Raw genomic sequence first — 24,143 nt, forward strand, 5'->3', positions numbered from 1 at the left:
AGGCCGGGTTCACAGAGACATCCTTCCCTTTTGGGCTGTGGGTGGACTTGGCAGTAAGGTGGCCCTGAAATTGTGGGTGACATGCTTGTATGCATGTATATATGTGTGTGCATTTGCACACTTGGGAATGGGAGTCATGCATGGCTCATGGCACCATCTGATTCTTAAAGATGTCTTTACCTCTACTCCTGAGTCATTCTTTGGAAAGCTGATCAGAATAATTTGTTTTGACTACAGTGAAAAGGTATTTGCTAATTACTCTTCTGACAGACTGCCTTTTCTAGGAAGGACTGACCTAGTTTTGGACCTAGCCATACTTACCCTTTGCCCCTTTCTTTCCATGCTAGGTCAATACTGGGCAAATTGATGACCCCCAGAAGCAACACAGAGTCATCAGCAGTAACCTCGCCCTCATTCAGGTGACTTTTCCTTTTGTCAGATTGATGGATCACTTCCCCGCTTTTGAATCTGCAGTCAGGCCCACTCCAGGTAGCAAGGGTGAGGGCAAAGTGAACCCTTATCCCTGTGCTCTGGACTGAGTTTTGGGGATGAGAGTCACTCATCCAGTCACTCCATGCCCAACAGACCACAAGTAGCTGGAGGCTTCTTGAAAGATTCACCTGTACTTGCTTACTTCTCTTTCTTGTAGCCTGGGGTGCTAACTGCCTTCTCTTCCCACTCTACACAAACTGTGCTTGCCAGGATTGCTGCCATTCCCCTGTGATTGCCTTGTGCATGTGATTCTACTTATTTTTTCTGGAGCATCTTTACATCATTCCTACCTGAAATTTCCTCCTTGGCCCCATTGCTGCCTCTCTACCTATTCCTTCTCAACCTTTGCAAAACCCTCTCCTTTGTCCCTTATATATTTCCTGCTCGTTCAAACATATACATCCCTCTAGTAGACCCTACTTGGGTTAAGTGTTCATCCTGTTCATTCAGGAAGCCTGACTCTGAGAGCCTTAGAAGAGATTGACTTAGGGGCTCAGGCAAAGGCAGAGTTGGATCTAGACAGGAAGTGATTCCTTCCAGTACCTCCTAGGCTTCTCTGGCTGGGGGTAGCCTGTGCCTGCACAAACAACCTGGACTCTGAGATCAGACAGGCCTGGAGTTAAGGCCATTATGTATTAACTGGCAACATGGGCAGGGCACACAGACTCAATTAGCCATATCTCTGTGTTCATCAAATTAGGAGGATACTGACTTTACCCCTCATCTCCACTGCCGCTATCTGTAGCTCTCTAGTGGATATCTCTATCTGCCTGTCTGAAAAGATCCCTAAAACAGCGTAGCTAGCTCTGGCCTGTCACCTTCCCTCCTCACACTCAACTGTTCTGAAGTCCCTAAATCAGTCTAGTTTCATGGTTGAAAGCTCACTCTAAGTGTCAGCTGGGAACATTCAGAATTACTTCCACTTACCTGTAAGGTAGGTTATTATGAACTGTGGATCATGGGAGAGGTATGGTGTCTAGCTTGCACATACTAATCAGTCACGTTAGCTATGCCTACTGAGTATTCTTACTGTTTAATCAGTTGAAAACTGAGTCACCTTCAGCTTCTCTGCCTTTTGTCCTTTTAGCCAGTAAATGAGCATCCTGCCTTTGAGCTATGCTGGAATCCAGTCCTGCCCTCCTTGCCATAGCCTCTTGGTCCCTTGACTTAACTGCAAACCTCTTCACTGCTTTAACTGCTTCAGGCTTCTTGACCTTCAGCTCACCTCTGCTTAGCCACCTGAACACCCTTTTCTAAAATATAATACTGATAAGTCCTCTTCTTTAAGCCCTTTTGTTGGTTTCCCAGTCCAGGTGACACTGGCTTAAAAGGCATTCATGGTCTGGTCCCACCTTCCCCACCAGCTTCATGTCTTGCATATGTGGTTATTTGCCCTTGGAGTGTCCTTTTCTTCTTTTGTTCACCTGGCAGGGAAGCCCTCTAAAGACTCCAGTCAGGTCTCAGTTCCAACCTGACTCCACGTATAGCTCCTTGGTGCCTTGTGTGTGTTGCTGGGGCTGCCTTTGTTGTGATTCTGTGTTTAGATGTCTGCATCCTCCACTTCAGGTGATTTGCATGGGCCTGGACCACCAGTAATATATTATAAGGTATATGGGTAATTTACAGCCAAATTAAGCCTGCAGGTGAAGAATTTGAGAAATTAAATGAGACACTCATGGCATTTCTAACAGTGGGTCTGAGCACAGGCAGGTAATAAATACCTCAGCTACAATTCACTGGTTTTACTTTTCTATTTTACACCAAATCCTTGTTTGTATATGTGTACATTTCCACATGATTGATGCTTAACAAACATTTATTAAGTCCTGCTCTGGGCTAGGCAGCAGCTTTGCACATGGTCCTAATATTAGTGTGCATATAATTTTGTCCCCTCTATTTTTAAAAAGCTGAACATTGAAACAAATTGTGTAGTAAGTTTCACAATCAAATGTTTTAATAATTTCAGCATACTCCATCATGTAAATAGAACCAAGAGTGTTATTTAAAATTGTTAATGTCTAGTAGGGCCTAGAAATTTCCAGTGAGATTGAAAGGGCAGTCATTGAGAGCTGGCCTGGCAGATCAGTGCAAAGCTCAGCCCTGTCCCACTTCATTTAACTAGCAGCCTGTGGGTGCACCTGCAGTTGTTTTGAAGCTGCTACTTAATAAATTATACTGCAACAAAAATGTTCTCTTTTTGCACACATTTCTTAAGAGAAATTTCCACAGATTCACCAAGTTATGAACAGTTGAGGACTCCACATTTTTCCCAAAAGCATCACAAAATATTTGATTTCTTAATACTAAATTATAGGAGTAGTATTAATATTTGAAGTATTGGTTTCTCCATAAGCTTACCAGCATTGAAAGTATTTTTCTAAGCCATAGATAATATATGATGACTTTCCGTGTTTTTAAAAATAAAAAATATTATGTATATATATATATATATATATATATATATAAATCTGTAATTTGTACTTTTAATGATTTCATGAATGAAAATTACTTAAAAAGGCAAATAGTAAACACTCGGACAATAGCAACTCTAAATATCATTATCATTATGTGTCTTTGTTCACATTTGCAGTTGTTTCCCTGGGAAATGCTAGATTATAAGGTGTATGGGTAATTTACATATAAATTTTCCTCCAAAATTCCTGTATCAATTTTACAACCATCAGTGTATATGAGACCATTTTTCCATATACTTGTCAATGTGTATTTTGTTATCAACCTCTAAAATTTTAATTTTACCTAATCCGATGGGTCAAAATAGTGTATCCTATCCATTCATAGACTTATTCATTTATTTATTTGGTGAGCACAGATGACGGCTGAAATCCAGGTTCTCTTCTCAGAGCTGAGGACCTCAGCTGAAAATAAAACACTACTTAACTTTCAATAGATGAAAGCTAACAGTGGTTACAAATAAATAAGATGCCTTCAGATTGTGATTTTATTTAAAATTCCCCTGACTACTAGGGAGGCTGACCATCTTTTTGCATGTTTCTTGGCCATTTGTGTTTCCTTTTCTGCGAGTTCCCTGTCCACCTCCCTTGTGCATCTTTCTATTCGGTTATGTTATTGTTGTTGTCTACTTGTAAAATGGACTTAATTATTCTGATACCAATCCTTTATTGTATATGTTGGATATATTTTCTCCAAGTCTACCTCTGTCTTTGAATTTTGGGTTATCTTGTGTTAAGTCATACTTGGACTTAAAGTTTATCTATAGTTTATTGATTTTAAATGATGTATCTTTAGTAGTAGTAATTTAAAATCTGAAACATATTATTCTATATTTTCTCTTATTTTACACTTTAGATTAAAAATTTTTTCTTTAATCCTCACCTAAGGATATGTTTATTGATTTCAGAGAGGTAGAGAGACATCGATGAAAGAGGCAAACATCAATTGGTTGCTTCCTGTTTGTGCCCAACTGGGAATTGAACCCTCAATGTTTTGGTGTATTGGGATGAAGGTCCAACCAATTGAGCCACCTGGCCAGGGCACACTTTAGATTTTTATGTTTAGTTATACATGTTTGTGAATGGTATAAAACAGGAATTTTAAAAAATACTTTCCAAACAGATACTTAGTTTCTCTTACTCTATTTGTTCATTAGTCATATAGATTTGAAATGCCTTTTATCATATTAAATTTTCATATATTCATGATTCTATTTCTGAACTCCATTCTGTCATATTGATCTATTTTTTCTGCCAATATGCCCTATTTTAATTACTAGGTTTAAAACATGTATTGATAATAAATATGCCAAAACTCTCTCTTGATCTTATTTCTCAAAACTGTTTTGGTTATTTTCACACATCTACTTTCTTTGTGAAATTTGAAATGTGTTATGTTTCATGCAAAAAAATGTTAGGACTTTGATTGGAATTATATATGTGAACTTGGAGGGCACTTTTCATCTTTAAAGGACTAACTCACCCCACCTATATATATTGTAGAATTCTTAGTTTATTCAACCTTCTTTAATAACACAACCTGTTTCCACCAAGATGTTTTTGACTACTAAGAGCAGATGCTAATATTGATACTTAGATCTGGGCACCCTTGGTACTGTCCTGAGTGGATACAGAGATGTGTCCCCACATGGATACATCCCATCTGGATGAGATGGAAACTGTGTCTGGGGACAGGAGAGATTGCAGAGAACAGGGGAGCATCTACCCAAGGACAGATCCACAGTTTGTGCTGCTGGAGGTTGACACAGACACCGGTCCGCAGTGTCTGCAGTGTTATGGATGAGATCAGACAAATTCACACGGACTACTGGGTCCTATGGAGAAAAAGGGACGGCACGGCCACTTTCTCAAGGGGAGAGCACCCTGACCCTTGCCTTGACAGGCTTTTATTGGCTTTGTAATAGCATATATCAAAGAAGGTTTTCATTCATTATGCTTAGGTTTGCTTTAGGTAATTACTTTTTACAGCTAGCAACAGAAGGGATGTTACTGATTACTTCTTACAGGTTAACAAGGAAAAATGTTGCAAATGCAAGGGAACAATAAGAGTAATTGGCCTGGTTATACTTCAGTCATTGGGAGAATTAGCACAGACTTTAGGAAGTTACTTTAAAGATATGCAGTAATGGGTGGGTGTGCTGGGATGGGAGTAAAAGACAGAAAACTGTACTTTAACAGCAATTAAAATAAAATGTAAAAAAAAAAAAGATATGCAGTAAGCATTTCTGCCTTAACTCAGAGTGAGGGATTTTTAGCAAGAACAAGTCACAAAGCAGCCTAGGTATAATGCAGGCCTGGTTTCCCGTAGGAAAGCTGATCCATGGGTTTGGCTCCTGTGTGCCACCACAGGCCTATGGGCTTTCCCATAGGGCTGAGCTACAATTGCCATTGCCAGGAAGATCAATTCCCTACAGGAGGTTACAAACACTTGCCCAGAGCAGTGAAGGAGGAGCTGTGGGCCAGATCCTGGTGGCCTTTGAGCAAGGGCTGAGGGCAAGATGAAGAGCTAGATTCTCTGATTGAAGGTGACATGGAACAGAAGCGTGAAAAGTAGTAGTTTTCAGAGAAACTGGGTTGAAGGAAGGTGTTTGTTTTCCCCTGACCTCTCAAGGTCAAAGAGGAGGCATGGTGAAGGGCAGGGAGGCCAGTGATAGTCAGAGGGACACTTCCTCACGTTTCTGATTTCTGCCTGACAGGTGCAGGCCACCGTCGTGGGATTCCTGGCTGCTATGTCTGCCCTGCTGCTGGGAGCTGTGTCTAGGGGGGAATTAGACTTTGCCACCATCACATTGCTGTGTGCCAGCAGTGTCAGCACTGCCTTTCTTGCAGCCTTTGCACTTGGTGAGCTGTGCCCCCAGCCAGCCCCCTTCCTCCTCCTACATGGCTGCATGCTATACTTCTCAGAGCTCCACTGTCAGATCTTTGTGCTTTTGATTTTGAAAAATGAAGCACTAGTGGTAGAGCCTTGGTGTCCTGCTTGGGAATGAGGATGAGCCTGCCATGTCATGACCCACCTGATTGGCAGGTAAAGAGGACAGTTAGCCCCCGCTTGGTTAGGGTGTATGTGCCAAGGGGAGCTGCTAACTTAATTTTTCTTCCCTCTGTTTATTTAAAGAACTGGCCTGTGCTCTGTAAACATAGTCATCTCTTCATTCATTTATTTATTCATTCAGTCCTTAACCATTTCTCCAGCATGGCTTACATATGGGCCAGTGGTGGGCACTTCAGTTTGCCATCATTGTGGAGAGCAAGGCTTGGTTTTTAGCTTAAATTTCATCTCCTAGAGAGGTGTTGCCTATCTACCCTTTCACAAGTACTGTTCTCCACTCTCCCCTTCCCCACTGCTGCCATGTTCTAGTGTACCATGCCAGATTCCTTTTAGAACACTTGGGAAACTGCATTTATCTTGTTTCTTTGTTCATTTTCTATCTCACCTTCTTGCTACAATATCAGCTTCTCCAAGCTGGAGGCCCCATCTCCTGTTTTCCATCTGCTGCTCCTATTACACTGCCTGCCACACAGGCAGATGCTTCCTATGTGTCAACAGAAGGTGGAAAAACAAAGGCATTGGCAGACATAACCTGTCCTCAGAGCTCACATATGTCAGTAGAGAACCAGTTGGCTATGCAGTTATGATAGAATGTCACCCATTCATTATTACTCAGTATTTACTGAGTGTCTGCTGCAGACCAGGCACTGTTATGGTGCTAGGGATACACTTGTGAGCAAAATGCACAGGGATCCTGTGATGTCTATATTTTAGTTCAGAGTGAGACATCAGTACGGGAGCATATAGATAACTCTAGTTGAGTGTCAGTTTCTCTTCCTTTCTGAGGCTTTCTCTAATTAGCTCTCTGGAGTAGCACTGTTCACAGTCATGCTTTATTTTTAAGTATCCTATTTATTTATTTTAAATGCTTGTTCACTTCCTTGTATACTGTCTGTTTTTCCATCCAAGAAGCATGTAAATGTGAGAACAGAGCTCAGTGGTTCCTTAAAACAGATCCAGGCATATAACCAGCTCTCAAATGTTTGCTGCATGGACGGACTTTATTCTGATTCTGTTGTGGATTGTGCGTCTGTGTATATTGCCACATGTGCCAGTGCAGTAAGGAACAAGTAATGACTTTATGAATTGGATTTGTTTTTACACTTCTGTCCAGCCATCTGACTGCCCACAAAACACCTTTGAACTTAGCTTTCTGTAAGTTAATGCAGCTCTCTATATGTTAATCCAGATAGCTGCTGATTAATGGACTGACGTTCCTGTACCGGGCACATGATTGGGAGGGAGAGGTAAAAGTGCAGAAACCTAGGAGCAGATTCACAAGCTGTGCTTTCCGGGTGTGATGTTTGCACCTGGTCACATGTCTATGCATGCACATGGGGTGGCACAATTACTCATTCTGGTCAAAGGAAGGACAGGGTGAATATATCAAACCTTCTGAAGAAATAGAGCCCAGGAGATACTTGGCATGAAGTTTTCTCTGAAGACAACACAATCAAATGATTCAGAAGGCCAGCCCTGTTCCTGTGGGGCCTTGTACAAAAATGCCATAGCTCTCCAGTTTACAGAGGAGGAAACTGAGGCGAAGAGATGGGGTAAATCTCAGCTGCTTGCACATAATTGGGGTCATCCAAGGATGTATGGATGGTCAGAAACATGGCCAGTGTCTCACAGTGTGACCATGACATGACTGTGCCATGGAGTCAGGTGGTGGTGGTGGTTTTCAATAAGTGCTCTCCAGTGGGTGGTGCCCCTATCTATAGTTCCAGTGGGATTGTCAGGAGACCACCACCTTAGCCATGCAAGTTCAGATTCACTTAGAATTTATATTTTGAAAGAGATTAAAGTAGCTATGACCTGGTCACAAAATAGGGCACTAATTGTGGCTGGTGGTGGCAGTTTTAAATAAAACAACATTAAGTCCATAATTCTAACTATTTTTAGAGTTACAAAATACTGGGTAAAGTGTTAAAACACCAATATCCAAGATACAAACTGTCTTTAAAAACCCACATGGGATGCTGTTGGATTAAGTCCCAAGCAGCAGATGGGGGCTACAAGTCCACATGTGACTGTCACCTCAGAACAGAGTCAGAACAGAAAGCAGGACCTGGAGAATTGACAGCTCCTGAAAGGTACCTCTCAGGCCTCTAGCTGGGGAGCAGATCTTAAGTGCTGCACCCTAAAAGCTATCAGCCCTGCAATCAGAGGCCACATGCTGGCTCCACTCAGTGGTGGCCCTGCAGAGCCCCTGAGATGGGCCTTTTCCCCAGAGACATGGACTCATCCACATGTCTTTGGCTTGGGGACCCCTGGCAGTCATGCTGGGCTCCCCAACACTGCACTGTAGTCTGCATGTGCGCCTCCTCCTCCCTTTCCTCTCTCCTGCCATGAGGGCTGCCCTGCATTGGCACCCCTCCCATCTTCCCTCATAGGCTTTGACCCTAACAAACCCCTCACACAGCTAATTCCACTCCGGCAGCGACTTTTCCATGGACCCCAACAGACATGCAAGGCCATGCTCAGTCCCTGGGGCTCCTACTGCTCAGAAGAGTTTTGGAGTGTTTCCCTGATGCGAGGGGCTATGAACTTCATGTCTGTAGTTCCAAGTGGCTTGGAAGCCAGGAACCACAATGGGTTTGAGTGTGCCATCAAAGCTTTCAGGCTACTCCTTAGCATCATGCCAGAAAGTCACAAAGCACAGTCCAACACTCCCAGCATTTTCAGGTGATCTGGCTTAAGTCTAGGCTTGTGCTGATAGAGGGAAGTTCCTGAGCAGCATCCTGGCCAGCTTGCCATTCTGTGCCACTTCTCAATTGTTTGGCTGATCTTCCTTGGAGTCATTTGATTCCCCAGGGTTTGAGTCTCCTCTCTCCTCTGCAGGAGTGCTGATGGTCTGTGTAGTGATTGGTGCTCGAAAGCTCGGGGTCAACCCAGACAATATCGCCACACCCATTGCAGCCAGCCTGGGAGACCTTATCACGTTGTCCATTCTGGCTTTCATTAGCAACTTCTTCTATAAACACAAAGGTAGGGGGGCCCCCAAGGAGGAGGGGGAATGTTTGCACCCAGCCTCAGCAAGGCTGAGTGGGAATGTTTGCACCCAGCCTGCACTATTCAAATCAGGCACCACAGGAAGGAACCTATGGGGCCTGTTATGAAATCAGAGAGCCTCCTTTTACAGAAGGAAAGCCTAAAGTCATTGAAAAAGTCAAGGTGTTCTCTAGCAAGTGCCTCAAGCTCTCCCAGTCGTGTTAGATGGGATGCAGTGCTCACATCAGCAGGTATATAGGTTGTCCATTTCCACCTTAGGACCAGGATGTACGAGGAGGCCAGGGACATGCTGAGGCTGGTCTGGTCACTTCAGCACAGTCTTGCAGGTACTCAGAATATATTTTTCAAATCAAACATGACTAACCTGTACCTCCTTGTGAAACGCAGTTCACACTGGACACATGGGAACTGCCCAAGAAGTAGCTTTCAAAGAAGAATGTCTCAGTTACAGGCAGCAGCAGCATTTGCTGTCCCTCTCATGAGGCAGGGGAAGCCAGGGCTCCTCAGCCACCTGTTTAGCAGCTGAGGGAGCAGTTTACACATTTTGTAGCAACAGGCCCTCACCAGAGGTCTCTCCACGTCTGCCATGGAAACACAGAGGTTGCTCATGCCTGTGGCATTGTGAACAGGCAACACCACCCTTGCCCAGAAGGTTATTTCCTTTTGAAATTCAACAGCTGACCTCTTTTCTGAGTGTCACATTGTTTACTTTCCACCTGGAACAGTCTCTCCAAGATGACTGTACACAACTGTTTACAGCTAGCAAGCATGGATTCTGAGTACAGTCGGGACCCAGATGCTTTGATGCAAGTAGCATAATTAAATGGAGTGTGTGGTGATGAAGACAGTGGGGAGTACTGAGGCATGCAGTGACAGTGGGAGGAAATGCCCCAGACAAAGGAGCAAGCTGCAGCACAGCTTCAATTAATTATTGCCCTGTGGGAACATGGACCCAAGGATTTGAGATATCACCCTGTTTTTACATACTGGCAACTGAAGCAGAGCAACAAAACACTTCTGATTTAGTGTTCAGGCACCAGGACCCTTTCTGTCTCAGCCCTGGGACTGGCTTCTTGCCATCCTGGGAATTAATTGCCTACCACCAACAATATTTAGTGATTTGGGAGATTCTCAAAGTTTATGTCAGTGACAATGAAGAGTTAATATTACCTAATTTTATTTTTAAGCCAAACTGAATTTAAAACAAGATTTGTGTATTAGTCATATTTTTGTGTTTTGTTTCTTTTTCAAAAAAATATCCTCTTCATATTTAAAAAAATTTTAAATTTATTTTTAGAGGGAGGGGTAGGGAGGGGGGAGAGAGAGAGAAACAATGTATGGTTGCCTCTTGCATGCCCTCTACTGGGAACCTGGCATGCAACCCAGGCATGTGCCCTGACTGGGAATTGAACCAGTGACCCTTTGGTTCATAGGCCAGCACTCAATCCACTGAGCCACACCAGCCAGGGCAGGTTAGTCATGTTTGATTTGAAAAATAAATATGAGTCACAGATATCCCCAGACCTTTTCTCTGCACCCCTGCTACACCCCTACTGAAATCGTGTGTTTTAACATACAACTGATTAGATGATGAATTATTGTTGGATTGTCCATCTCTCCAATTACACTGTGAATTTATCGTGGGTGAACTGGATGGGTGTGGGAGTCATGGCCTAGCATATTGTCAGATAAATCTTCACTGACAAGGTGTGAGCCATCAACTGTCACATCTGCCGCTATAGTCCGGAAGACAAGCCACATGCAGAGCAATGGAAGTATTCACCACCAGGCTCAGAGAATATGAGGTAGAACCTCTGCTGATGCTTCTTGGGAGTTCTAGAAGAATTATACTAGATTTGAAAATGTCCTGCAAGTTGGCATTCCTATAGGCTGCTGTCTCCCACAATGTTTGATACTTGCTTAGAGCCTACTGGGGTGGGAGGGGGCAGAAGAGGGGACAGTTAGGAAAATAGCAAAACTAGAAGTGAAAGTAAAGATGGCAGGAATTAAAGACAGAGAGGAGCTTTTCCAGTTGCTTAACAGGATGGAGAAAATACTTTGGAAGTTATGGTAGGACAGTTCACCCTAAACTGATGAGGACAGAAGGGTCTCCTCAGACCTCTAGCGCCTTTAGTTCCCAGCCTACTTATCTCTACAACCCAGGCCTCAGCTCACAAGGCCATGTTGTGTGCTCTGGCCCTGGCCACATGGCTGCATACATCCCCTTTTTTCTTCTTTTTCTTCCCAGACAATCAGTTTCTGACTCCATTGGTTTGCATTGGCTTCATGGCCCTGACCCCAGTGTGGGTCCTCATTGCAAAACAGAACCCACCCATCATGAAGATCCTAAAGTTCGGGTGGTTCCCAATCATCCTAGCAATGGTGATCAGCAGGTGAGCATGAATTGGGGTCTCTGCCCCTTGTCTGCCTCCCCGTGCCATTCTCTGGCTCTGTGTTCAAGAGAGTGGTGTGAGGGCCAACAAACCCCTGGAGAAAGGTGAGGCTCACTTCCCCATGGCCATGGTTAGACTGAACTGCAGCTGTGGGCTCCTTCCCTAATTCCCAGTGCTGGTTGTCATACGTCTTTACTCTTCATCTCTGTTATTCTCACCAAGAACCCTAAACTTGTTTGTTCTGGGAGGCAGTCTTATTTACAGTTGCCAGAGCACCAGAGAGCCAGGAAGAACTGAATATGGAAACATCAGATAAGTGTACCAGTGCCATGGCTCCTGCCCTGTCTTGGTGCTGTGGGATATTGGTCTTTGTTTCCCTGCTGCCATAGCTCTGACTGACCTGGCCCCCTGGTTAGGCTGCAGGGATTCCCTCACTTGTCCTCAAGACAGTGACTACATGAATACCATTTCACAGCATGGATGCTGGTGGAACCTAAAGGGGCTGAGGGATTAGTTTCTGTGTAGCCTTGGGCCTTTAGCTGAGCCCAGGTCTTTTACCCTCCAGCTTTGTTCTCAAGGGCCCTTCCCACTAGCAGACCCTGATGGGGACCACCCCAGTCCTTTCTGATGTGCTTTTCTAAATTTGACTCTCAGAGAGGAGAAGGTATAGTCTAGGTATGTGTCTGGGTTCCTTACACAAATTGATTTCACTTCTTTAAGGCTCTATGGGTGGGGCAGCCTGTGCCAAACTACAGGGACTGGTGGGAGTGAGGTCTTGCTGCAGCATCTTCCAAGAACAAGGAGATGATACTCATGCAGGTGCGTTTTCTGCTAAGGAGCAACTCACTTGCCGTTCAGAGGCTCTCATAAGACAGAGCCAGCCAGCTAAGAGGCCTCAGAAAGGAGTTTGTTGCATTTAGTGGACTGACATTATCTGAAGGGCCTTATAGAACAGGTAAGACTAGAATAAAGATAAAAATGCATGTGTGGGGTGCAGAGGACACTGAAGAGACCAGACTGGCTACAACGGGGATTTTGCATAGGGGTAAGGAAAGTGTTTGCTGAGAGGAAAAGATAACCTGATTAAGCAGTTTGTTTAGAAAATATTTGCAAGGCCTCTTACAAGTCTAAACTCTAATCATTTGACTGCCATTTGCTCTCTCCCCAGTTTTGGAGGGCTCATCTTGAACAAAACCATTTCTAAAGAGCAGTACAAAGGAATGGCCATATTTACTCCCATTATATGTGGTAGGTATTGGCAATCCCCATCACCTCAGGTTCTTGGACTGTGTTGGTCCCCTGGACCCAGGTGGTGGGACCTGAGTAGCAGTGATGTCAGAGGTCTGGTCCCAGGCTCTCAGAGGCAGAGTTAGGAAACTGAGTGCTCAGAGACTACTGAGGCTAATTTTCCTCAGATAGAAGGAGACCCCATGGGAGAAGCCATGCCCATTGCTCCACCAGATCACATGCTGCTCCTCATAGAGGCCACTGAGACCTGAGCTTTCCCACAGAGCTTGAATGCACAAAGAATTTAACCCAGGATTCTCTGGCACCAGCAGAATGAATGTGGCTTTCAGAACTGGAGTGTTTACCTCTCATGGTCTCTCTTTTATTTTTAATTTAGGTTCATTGGTGACATTTAAAACTCAGACATTTACACAAAAATATCTATTTCTGTCTTTTCAAAAAGCAAGTCTATAACAATACTGGGTTTACATTGGGGGTAGGGCAGGAATCAGCTGCCACTGAGACAGGACTTGTGCTGTCCAATTTGCCTCATTTTTTTTCCATTTCCTATTGTAACTCTTCACTGATTCATTTTCTAGACTTAGATCCTGTGAGCATTTGTGTGAGAATCCCCCTTTTAATCAAAGCTCGGTATGAATCTGGTTTCTGGAAAGGCTCTGTAAATAAGACCAGTGGCCAGGGGAGGAACCAAACATAGTAACTGATTGCACGGTTTGCTTGCTACCCAGGCTCTGGCTTTCTGGGTCTTCGGAAACAAGCTTCACAGGTTCTTGGGCCAGCTTCCCTCTCTCCACTTCAGTGGGAACTCAGGCCTGTGTTCCTTGCATGTTAGTAGGCCACCCAATAGGCCTGTACCTCGACAGAGTCCAGTAGGTCCCATTCCCAGCACAAGGTCTGGCCACTTTGAGTGAGGACAGCAACAGCTAAGTCAGGTACAGATGGACATAAGTTTGGAAAGATATCCTTGGATGGCATCAACTCAAATACCTATAGGGGTCAAGCAAGCAATTTGAACGAGTTAAGCAGGTAAGACAAGAGCAAGGTAGTAAGGAGTGATGGAGAACGGGGCGTGTGTTTCTAGGGTGAAGGGAGTAGTGCCTGTTTCTCTCTGGCCCCTTGTTACCTGGTAGGCACTAAGGTCCAGAGTTGCTTGAGCTGACTTTTCAGGAAAAGCTGGAAATCTGTATTAAAGGTCTATTTTGTAAATGCTACCAATTAATTTGAGTTATTTTTTTAATCATTTGTGGGCAAGGAAAATAGATCTGTAGCCATCCTCTGCCCACAGACCTTTTTTGCATCTTCTGGAAGCCGAAGGCAGTTGGTCTTTGCCCCTGGAGATTACTGGGATACATCTGGCCCAGTGAGAGATTGTTCTCCACAGAGCTGAAGAAATAGAATGAGGGCAACCCAACTCGGTCTCAAAAGGAGGTGGTCACTATCAATGGTCCCTGTTCTCTGCCAACCCCAAAGTCTGTCCCTGCATAGAGTTCAGCATGGCACTGGACACACCATCAGCTCCCTATGGAAGCCAGGAGTCTCAGCAATAAGCCCCAGCTCTGTCACCCTGTGATCACCTCTCCTCCCTTGCTGATCTTTCCCACTGTTCCCTTTCCTTCCTACCTTGAGGTGAAAATCCCTTTTTCCTCCTTCATATATTCCAGTCTGTAGTCTGGTTCCTGTCACTTCCTCCAACTTTGAGTACCTTATCAAGATATTCTCTCATAGACCAAGTCATCTGCTCTCCTCCCTCTCTTGTCCTTCCTTTTTTTTTTTTCTGAATTTCCTTCCTTCCCACCATTCATTCTCCCTCTACCCAACAAATATGTACTGAGAATCTACTTTGCCCCACTTTCTTTACCTGAAGATCTATCAAAGTGATGCATTTACTACCTGACACCAAACAAGATCTGTGGTCAAGTGAGGAGTGTAAGGAGATCAAGTGCTGAATCAGTCAAGGAAGAATTCCTGGAGAAAGTAAACTTAAAATAAGGGATAGAATTCAGAGACTGGCCTAAAGGAGGGAAAACAAGATTCTTTTTCTTCTCACAGGTGTTGGTGGCAATCTGGTAGCCATCCAGACTAGCCGGATCTCTACCTATCTGCACATGTGGAGCATGCCTGGGGTCCTACCCCTCTGGATGAAAAAAATCTGGCCTAACCCATGGTCCACTTTCTGTACTTCAGGTGGGTCTGATATCCTTCAGAGGCCATTTGGCCATTTCTTTGAACAAGTAAAAATTAATGTCATTGAAATGTGGTGTTTATAACAATGATGTCTAAGACTATTGCTGACCTCAATACAGATCATCTTCAAAGACACAGCCCATTATCTCAGATACCTGACTCCTCACCTTTGCCTTTAGTTGATTGATTCATTCAGTCAAATATTTATCAAATGTTGACTGGGTACTAGGTGTGAGGTTACAGTGGTGACAGAGAAAGTTGTTTCTTGCCCTTCCTGTATGTATATGTGTGTGTGTGTGTGTGTATGAAGACGAATAGGTGAACACACCAAAAAATTAATACATAATTACAAATTGCAATGTTCTAAAAGTAAAAAAGTACAGGGTATAATGAAAAAGAATGATAGGAAATATATTTGGGGTTAGAAAGTTCTTCTGTGAGGATGAGCATGGGTCGGTTGGGGAGGAGGCATGCTGAAACAGGAGGAGTATTTGAGGCAGAGGGGCAGGATGGAGCTTATTAGCAAGTTTGAAGAACTCAAAGGCCAGTGAGACCTGAGCATAACAAGCAAGGGAGAGGATGAAGGGAACTGAGGCCAGAAAGATAGGGAGGAGTTAATCACCTTGGGCCTTGTAGCTTGAGAAAGGTGACTGGAATTTATTCTGAGAACCATTGGAAATCACTGGAGGTGTTTTATCTTTTTCTTGCTTTTAAAAAATGGATCTTTCTCCAATTACATTTTCTTTTACCATTTCCTTTCTGTTTCAAGAAGTGCCTTTAGCCATTCTTTTGGAGTGGGTCTGCCTGTGCATTCCTGAAGGATACTTTCATGGGATATAACTTTGAGGGTTAATAGTTTAACACTTGAAAAATGTGCCACCCTTCTGACCTTGTTTTCTGATGAGAAATTGCCGTCATTTGAATTGTCTATTGTATACGTGAGGTATCATTTATTTCTCTGTTGCTTATTTTCTTTATAGGCTTAGTGTTATGATATACATTGGTCTGGATTTCTTTAGGGTTACCCTGCTTGGTACCTGGATACATACTATGTTTTGCCAAATTTGGGAAATTTTAAGCCATTATTTCTTTAAATACTCTTTCAATCCCACTCTTTCTTATTTCCTTCTGGTTTTCTGATGAGGGGAATGTTTTATTTTTGTGATAGTCCCACAAGTCTCTGAAGTCCTCTTTAATTTTTTTCCAATACATATATAACTCTCTGTTATTTAGATTGGCTGATTTCTATAGTTTTTTTTTTTCCATCACATTTATTCATTCTTTTCTCTGTCCTCTCCAGTCTGCAATTGATGCTTTCATTGAGTCGTTTGGATTTTTTGGCTATTGTATTTTTTTAAATATAGTTCTCAAATTTCCATATGGTTCTTTTTTATCTCTTCTGAGATTTTTCTATTTTTACCATGTGTTTCATGTGTGTTTGTAATTGCTATCACCGTGATAAACCTAGTAACACTTGTCACCATATATAGTTATTACAATATTAAAATTACATTTTAAAGATGGATTCTTTAAAATCACTTCCACATACATCTGCCATTTGTGTCATCTTAGTGTTAGTGTCTGTTAGTTGTCTTTTCTCATTTACTTGAAATATTTCTTGCTGTAATGAGTGCTTTTACATTGAATCACAGACATTTGAAGTATTATGTTATAAGACTCTGGATCTTATGCGATACTTGGGGGAAAGGAATGCATTGCTTTTCCTTTCTACAAGGCAGGAGTGAAAGTCCAGATTCCGTGGCCTTCTCCAGTGATGCCCTAAGGGAAAAGGAGCACCTCCTTACCCTAGTAGGGTAAGAATCCATGTTCCCCTGACACAACTTTTGCTGGGAGGTAGAGGGATGCCTTATTATTGCTCCCACATGGCCTTCACTGATATGGTGAGTGTGTGGCAAGGAGTCTTCTTTACCACTAGGCAGAGTACCACTTATTTTCTATTACTCTGCCTTCTCTTATATGACTTCATTCAAAAGGTGTGAATACTAACATTCCATCTGGATCAGGGCAGAGACAAGTCCAGGCTCTACTCACTTGGCCTTTGCTGATAGAGGTGGGGCTGCTGTGGTATTTGGCTTGAATAAAGTGGTTATTGTCTAAGAATTTCTGTTTTGCTAGGCTGCCCCTTTTCTGGACCTTGTGCTATAGAAAGCAAACTTCTGTTGAGTCTTTTTGGTCAGTGCCCATTGGTAACTGAATTCTCCAGCATCCAGTCTCAGGTATATGAGGCCAAAAAAAAAAAAACCAATTTGGGGAACAATGCCATATTGTTCCTTGGACCCTGAGTTCCCTAGGCAGCTTGCCTTTTTTCCCCCACCTTTCAGAATCTTCTTATGTTTGTTTTTATATAATGGCCAGGGTTTTTAGTTGTATTTAGTAAGAATAGGAATAAGTGTGTCTGTTTCATCTTGTCTAGAATGGAAATCACTATTATAATTTGACTTCCATTTGTATATAGAAAAAGTATGTACTTTCCTTTTGGGGGGGAAGAAATAATTTTTAATGTTTTTTTTCTTTACAAATACACTAGAGAATCATTCAGTGCTGGCAGCATTGGTTGCAATCCTGGGCCACAAATCTGCACACTCCTTAGCAACTTGTCATGTAATGGCAGAACCTTTCATTTCACCTGTATTGTTTGCTGTGACCCCTGCATTGTCTTCAAAGGAAAGAAACACACAGTCTTTTCTCCAGTATGACTTTTGTTGTCAAATTACTACTGCTGGATGTACCTTCTTTTTGAGCTCTGGTTTGCCTTTTTTGATGGTGGCCATTGCCATGTCACCCATACCAGCAGCAGGAGGCCTGTTCAGTCATCCCTTGACCTCCTTCACGGAGGTGATATACAGATATTTGGTTCCTGGGTTGTCAGCATAGTTGATCACTGTTCCTACCAGAAGACCAAGGGAAATCCAGAATTTTGCAACAGAGGGCCCACCACGTCCTCTCTTCGACATCTTGATTGCTGGAAAGAGATAAAAAGCTACTTTCTCTATTATTTAGATACTTGTCTCAGTTCAGGCTGCTATAACAGAAACATAAAACAATAAACAGAAATTTATTTTTTTATAGTTCTGGTGGCTGAAAGTCCAAGCTCAAAGCACTAGCAGACCCATGTCTGTTGAGGGTCTGCTTCCTGATTTATAGACAGCTGTCATCTCACTGTGTCCTTATGGGGTTGAAAGGGTGAGAGCATGTTCTTGGGTCTCTCTTATATGGGCATGAATCCTGTTCATGAGGATTCTACCATCAGGACCTAATTACTTTACAAAGACCCCACCTCTAAATATTATCACATTGTGAGTTAGGTTACAACATGGGTTTTGGGTGGAAACTCTGTAGAATCACCTAAATACTTGCTAAATTCTTTTTTTAAACATTTAAAAAATTTAATTATTGTTCAAGTACAGTTTTCTGTCTTTTACTCCCATCCCAGCCTAACCCCCCAGTGCTCCCACCTCCCTCTCATTTCCATTCCCCTTAGTTTTTGGACATGTGTCCTTTATACTTGTTCCTGTGAATCCTTCCCCTTTTCCCCTGAAATTCCCTCCCCTCTCCCCTCTTGTCCCTGTCCACCTGTCTATTTCAGTGTCTTTGGTTATATTTTTTTGTGTGGCTTTGTATAAATTTTCTTGGTTTTTATGCCAGCTGGTAATAATAGTTATTTTGCTTACTCTAAGTTTTTTGCAACTTGTCTAATTTTTCTACACCTTGTCTAATTTGTCATCCTAAATAGATTTTGGTGCTCTTGTGTGTTTCCATTCTTTCTCTGTATATTATTTTATAGTAGACTTTTCAGCTTCTAAGCTACATATTATTTTTTTCCTTTTCCTTATGAGGCTAATAAAATACATTATATTAACTCATAAGCAAATGGAGACTTACTTTTCATTGAAACTCTTCATGTTTGAAAAACATATATACATGTGTTACAGTTTTAAAGAGATGGGCAAGGTAAATCACATTTCTTTCAGAGTCTCAAACTCATAGAGTGCTAAATCCTGAAGAGAGCAGTGATCACTCTCACCCACCAATGTGCCAAAGGCCCAATGAGTGCACCACCCTCCCCGATCACTTAACTCCACGTGCTGAGCTTTTGTTTTTCAATACTCTCAGGGTCTTCCCACCTTGAGCTCCTTGCACATTCTCTTTCTTCTGACCATAATATTTTCCCCCCAGAGTCAGAATTTAGCTTAAATGTCATCCCCTTGAGAGAGTATCTCCTTGAGAGAGCTATCTCCAGTAGCTCTTTTCTATCACATTACCCTGGCTTATTTTCTTCCTAGTACTTGTCCCATTTTGAAATGACCTTTCTTGTTTGTTTCTGCTGCTCAATTCCAGTTTTTCTCTCTTCTCTTAAAAGTTTCAGCTCCATTAGGGAAGGGATGGGACTATATTCCCATCTACAGAAACATGCCTGCAACATAGTCCACCAGGGCTGTGGAAACTACCCTTTGGCACATTCAGGAAATAGTGGATGAATGTGGATGCCTTATTAAACTGTCACATTTGTAAGTGGCCTCTGCTGTCAGGTAAGTCACACAACCTCCTTGGTCCTGTTTATTCCAGAAATCAATTCCATGTCAGCTCGAGTTCTGATCTTTCTGGTGATTCCGGGCCATCTGATTTTCTTCTATGTTATCTACCTGGTGGAAGGCCATTCGGTCCCAAACAGCAAGATCTTTGTGGCATTCTATCTGCTAGCAGGCCTGATCCAGGTAAGGACAGCTGTTGTAGCAGCAAAGCAGCATTCAGTGGTTAGGCAGCTAGCAAGCTTTGTTGTTCCCTGTCCTGAGAGAGATGCTAAGGAGGTGGAGTTGGGTGTTCCTGGACATGCAGGGCACAGTTCCCATCAGGTTAACTTGTTCAAGGCCAAGGGCATGATCCAGACCCAGAGGCCACTTCACACTCCATACTGGATACTCCATACTACACACTCCACATAGCATACTCCATGTTGCACACTGCATAGGCCACCATCCACACAGTACACTCATTAGTCCACCCTTCACAAGGCACAGTTCTTATTGCATACAGCTCACTTCTCACCAGAGGATCAGAAGAACCATCCTGAAAATGCAGAATGTTACCATGGAGCAAGATCCTGCTGATAAACTGGCCCATGTGCATCACGCCACACCGACAGGAGGTGGGCAGGGACCACATCTCTGCTGGGGTGTTTCTAAAAGGCATGTGTGGACTTTAGTCAGTGCTGGATGGTGATAAGGACATGAAAGATTAAGCTGGTGCCTACTGGTACCTGCCTCAGAGATTAAGGACACAGCAAACTCTGCCAAGCTGGTTGGTTTTCCTGTGGGCCTGGGGCCTCTGCAGGTATTACTGTGGGCATTGTTGGGCAATTCTAAGGGACTAGCATTTTCAAATCCTTGATATGTAGCATTTGTAGTCACAGCATGCCTCTGACCCTGAAGAATAGGCTAGGGCAGTCTGAGAAACTGTTCTGAGAAGCAGCAGAGAGGTGCTTGGATCAGCCTACAACAAGAGACTGAGAAGCCCCGAGACCTGACCAGGGCTATGTGAACTACCCCATAGCACCTTCAGGAAAGGCCAGCCATCCAAAACTGCCCATGCGAGGGTCTCCAGAAAACCCAAACAAGTCTGAGCAATTTTTGTGTCTAAGGTTCTGGGATGTTGAGTGGAGCTGATGCATCAGAGAAGATGAAAGCTAAGGAGTAGCAGCAGGTCTGTCTGACTCTTCAGCATGCTAGGAGCAGGGCCCAACTACCGGGAGGGAGGCTAGGCAAGAATGGAAGAGAGTGAACTTCTTTGGCCCCTGCGTGAGCTCATAGCTGGGTGTCAGACCCCAAGAGAAGCTCGGGGAAGGGGAAGTACCTGGGGTTAATGTGTCCATATCGGTGTCTGCCCTTAAAATCTGATACTGTTCCTTAGTGACACTTGACTTTCTGACTTGGTCTTTGTCTTTTGTGTCTGCCTGCTTTTATGACAGGTGACAATCCTGCTGTACCTGGCAGAAGTGATGGCTCGGCTGACATGGCATCAGGCCCTGGATCCTGACAACCACTGTATCCCCTACCTCACAGGGCTAGGGGACCTCCTAGGGACTGTCCTCCTAGCACTCTGCTTTCTTATCAGCTGGTTATTGCAGAGTGAAGCAGAACTGGATAGAATTTCAGGATCAGCACCTGAACCTTCCTAATGAGACCAGGCAGTTCCAGTTAGTCAATAAATTTTTTCTTACACGAGTGGGGTACAGAATGCAGTTCCTCCTTGGCTGAGTTCTTAGGTCTCCCTGCCTTTAAAGTGGGCCTATGTCAGTCAGCTAAGGAGACTGAGCCATACACTTTGGCCCTGGCATTGGAAACTGAGTCCATGATGGAGCCTAAAATTAGAAGCACTCTTTGTTTGTGAATGTGACTGAATGTATCTAAGTGCTGGACAAGCTTGTGAATGAGTGCACATAAGTGTAGAGAGCGGGGTACTGAGGCCTAAAGATCCTGAAGGAAGAGGCATGTCCAGTGCACTTTGGGGAATGTGTGGTCCTGTTTCATACAGTGCAGCCCACTGGGGTAGAGCAGGAAAAAATCCATGTGAACCTTGAACTCCATGAACCACGGACTCCCTGAACCTTGGCTTAACTGCTGTCTTCACCAGGTTCAGCTCCATGGGCCATTTTTGGTGTGCCCTGCAAATGTGTGCAGCTCTTCCTAGAATGGGGCTTACGCATCCTCTCATCTGCTCCCAGCTGTTATTCCTGTCACTGCTTTTTTTTTCACCTCTTGCTCTTTTCTTTCTTTCTATTTTTTTCTCTAAGAAAAACCTCTATTTAGATTTTAGTGATCAGAAAAGTATAAAATAAATCATAGAATATATTACATTTGGCATTTTGTATTTGTAAAAATATTAATGTAGCCATGAGACTTGGATCTATGTGTAATAGAAACCTCTGGCATTTCTCTAGTGCAATGTTTGTAATAACTGTAGTCTCCAAGCCTAGAAGAATCAACATTACCAGAGAACTTGTTAGTAAAGCAGATTATAAATCTTCCCTTTCCCCAGGCCCAGAAATGTTTAACCAGCCCTTCAGGTGGTTCTGATATACTCTTTTATTTGAGAACCACTTCTCCAGAACTCTGTCCAAAAAAAAACAAATTTATGCCCGGCTGGTGTAGCTCAGTGGATTGAGTGCTGGCCTGCGAACCAAAGGGTCACTGGTTTGATGTCCAGTCAGGGTACATGCTTGGGTTTCAGGCCAGGTCCCCAGTAGGGAGCATGACAGAGGTAAACACACATTGATGTTTCTCTCCCTGTCTTTGTCCCTCCCTTCCCCTCTCTCTAAAAACAAATAAAATCTTTAAAAAATTATTTATATATACATATAATATATATGTATGTATGAATACATACATATTCATGAATTATTTTCTATAAGCTCATCGTAACAATTTTAGCCATAATTTAACTGAAATAATTTTATTTATTTTATTTTATTAATATATTTTATTGATTATGCTATTACACTGGTCCCGTTTTCCCCCTTCACTCACCTCCACCCTGCACACCCTCTCCCATCCACATAACTCCCCCCTTTAGTTCATGTCCATGTGTCATAAGTTCTTTAGTTTTTACATTTCCCATACTGTTCTTGCCCTTCCCTTGTCTATTTTCTACCTACCATCTATGCTACTTATTCTCTGTACCTATTCCTCCTCTCTCCTTCTCCCACTCCCCTGTTGCTAACCCTCCATGTGATGTCCGTTTCTATGGTTCTGTTCCAGTTCTAATTGTTTGTGTAGTTGGTTTGTTTTTGTTTTAGGCATGGTTATTAATAACTATGAGTTTGCTGTCATTTTACTATACATGTTTTTTATCTTTTTCTTTTTAAAAAAATTATTTATTTTAATTATTGTTCAAGTCCAGTTTCCTGTCTTTTACTCCCATCCCAACTCAACCCCTCAGGGCTCCCCACCTCCTTCCCATTTCCATACCCCTTAGTTATTCTCCATGTGTCCTTTATACTTCTTCTGTAAACTCTTCTTCCTCTTTTCCCCTAAAATTCCCTCCCCTCTCCCCTCTGGTCCCTGTCAGCCTGTTCTCTGTTTCAGGGTCTTTGGTTATATTCTGCTTGCTTGTTTGTTTTATTGTTTAGCTTCCTGTTGAAGGTGAGATCATATGGTATTTGTCTTTCAATGGCTGGCTTGTTTCACTCAGCATAATGCTTTCCAGTTCCATCCATGTTGTTGCAAAGGGTAGGAGCTCCTTCTTTCTTTCTGCTGCATAGAATTCCATTGTGTAAATGTACCATAGTTTTTGGATCCATTAATTTATTGATGGGCACCTAGGTTGCTTCCAGCACTTGGCTATTGTAAATTGTACCGCTGTGAACATTGGGGTGCATAAGTTCTTTTGGATTGGTGTTTCAAGGTTCTTAGGATATAAGCCTAGCAGAGGAATTTCCAGATCAAAAGACCCATTTCCAGTTTTCTGAGAAAATTCCATACTGTTTTCCATAGTAGCAGTCTGCAATCCCACCAACAGAGCACTAGGGTCCCCTTTTCTCCACAACCTCTCCAACACTTGTTTGTTGCTTTGTTTATGATGGCCATTCTGACCCATGTAAAGTAGTATCTTATTGTGATTTTAATTTGCATCTCTCTGATGGCTAGTGATATTGAGCACCTTTTCATGTGACTCTGGATCCTTTGTGTGCCCACCTTGGAGAAGTATCTGTTGAAGTCTTTTGCCCACTTTTTAATTGGGTTGTGTGTCTTCTTAGAGTGGAGTTGTATAACTTCCTTGTATATTTTAGAGATTAAACCCTTGTCTGAGGTGTCATTGGCAAATATGTTTCCCCATACAGTTGGTTCTCTTTGTATCTTAATACTTTCTTTAACCTTGCAGAAGCTTTTAATTTTGATGAGATGCCATTTGTTTATTCTTTCCTTTATGCCCCTTGCTCTAGGGGACATATCAGTAAAAGTGTTGCTGTGTGAAATATCTGAGATTTTCCTGCCAATGTTCTCCTCTGTGACTTTAATGGTGTCATGGCTTATATTTAAGTCTTTATTTCACCTTGACTTTATTTTGGTATATGGTGTAGGTTAGTGCTCGGATTTTATTTTTTTGTACGTAGCTGTTCAATTCTCCCAACACCATTTGTTGAAGAGGATATCTTTACTCCATTTCATGTTGCTGTCCCCTTTGTAGAATATTAATTGGCCATAGAGACTTGGGTTTATTTCTGGGTTCTCTGTTCTGTGACTAGTCTATGTGCCT

The 24,143-nt window shown here is 42.9% G+C and overlaps 1 protein-coding gene and 1 pseudogene across 4 annotated transcripts in view; one reads left to right on the top strand and one right to left on the bottom strand.

Moving 5' to 3' along the window:
• SLC41A3 (solute carrier family 41 member 3) overlaps positions 1-21,742 on the top strand; it is a 104,233-nt gene extending 82,491 nt beyond the window's left edge. For 3 of the 4 annotated variants that reach the window (XM_037153071.2, XM_037153054.2, XM_037153045.2), the window contains 8 exons: positions 348-419; positions 5,681-5,825; positions 8,875-9,021; positions 11,294-11,438; positions 12,607-12,686; positions 14,736-14,870; positions 19,458-19,606; positions 20,857-21,742. In XM_037153071.2, coding sequence (XP_037008966.2) covers positions 348-419; positions 5,681-5,825; positions 8,875-9,021; positions 11,294-11,438; positions 12,607-12,686; positions 14,736-14,870; positions 19,458-19,606; positions 20,857-21,066 — 1,083 coding nt within the window. In that variant the 3' untranslated portion in view covers positions 21,067-21,742. The remainder of the gene's footprint in view (positions 1-347; positions 420-5,680; positions 5,826-8,874; positions 9,022-11,293; positions 11,439-12,606; positions 12,687-14,735; positions 14,871-19,457; positions 19,607-20,856) is intronic. The other variant, XM_037153063.2, reaches the window with a different exon arrangement.
• LOC119054997 (60S ribosomal protein L23-like) lies at positions 17,423-17,845 on the bottom strand (annotated as a pseudogene).
• Positions 21,743-24,143: the final 2,401 nt, after the last annotated feature.

Source organism: Artibeus jamaicensis, unplaced genomic scaffold, assembly GCF_021234435.1.
Source record: "Artibeus jamaicensis isolate MK-2021 breed Jamaican fruit bat unplaced genomic scaffold, CSHL_Jam_final contig_3192, whole genome shotgun sequence".
In the NCBI taxonomy this organism is placed as follows: domain Eukaryota; kingdom Metazoa; phylum Chordata; class Mammalia; order Chiroptera; family Phyllostomidae; genus Artibeus; species Artibeus jamaicensis.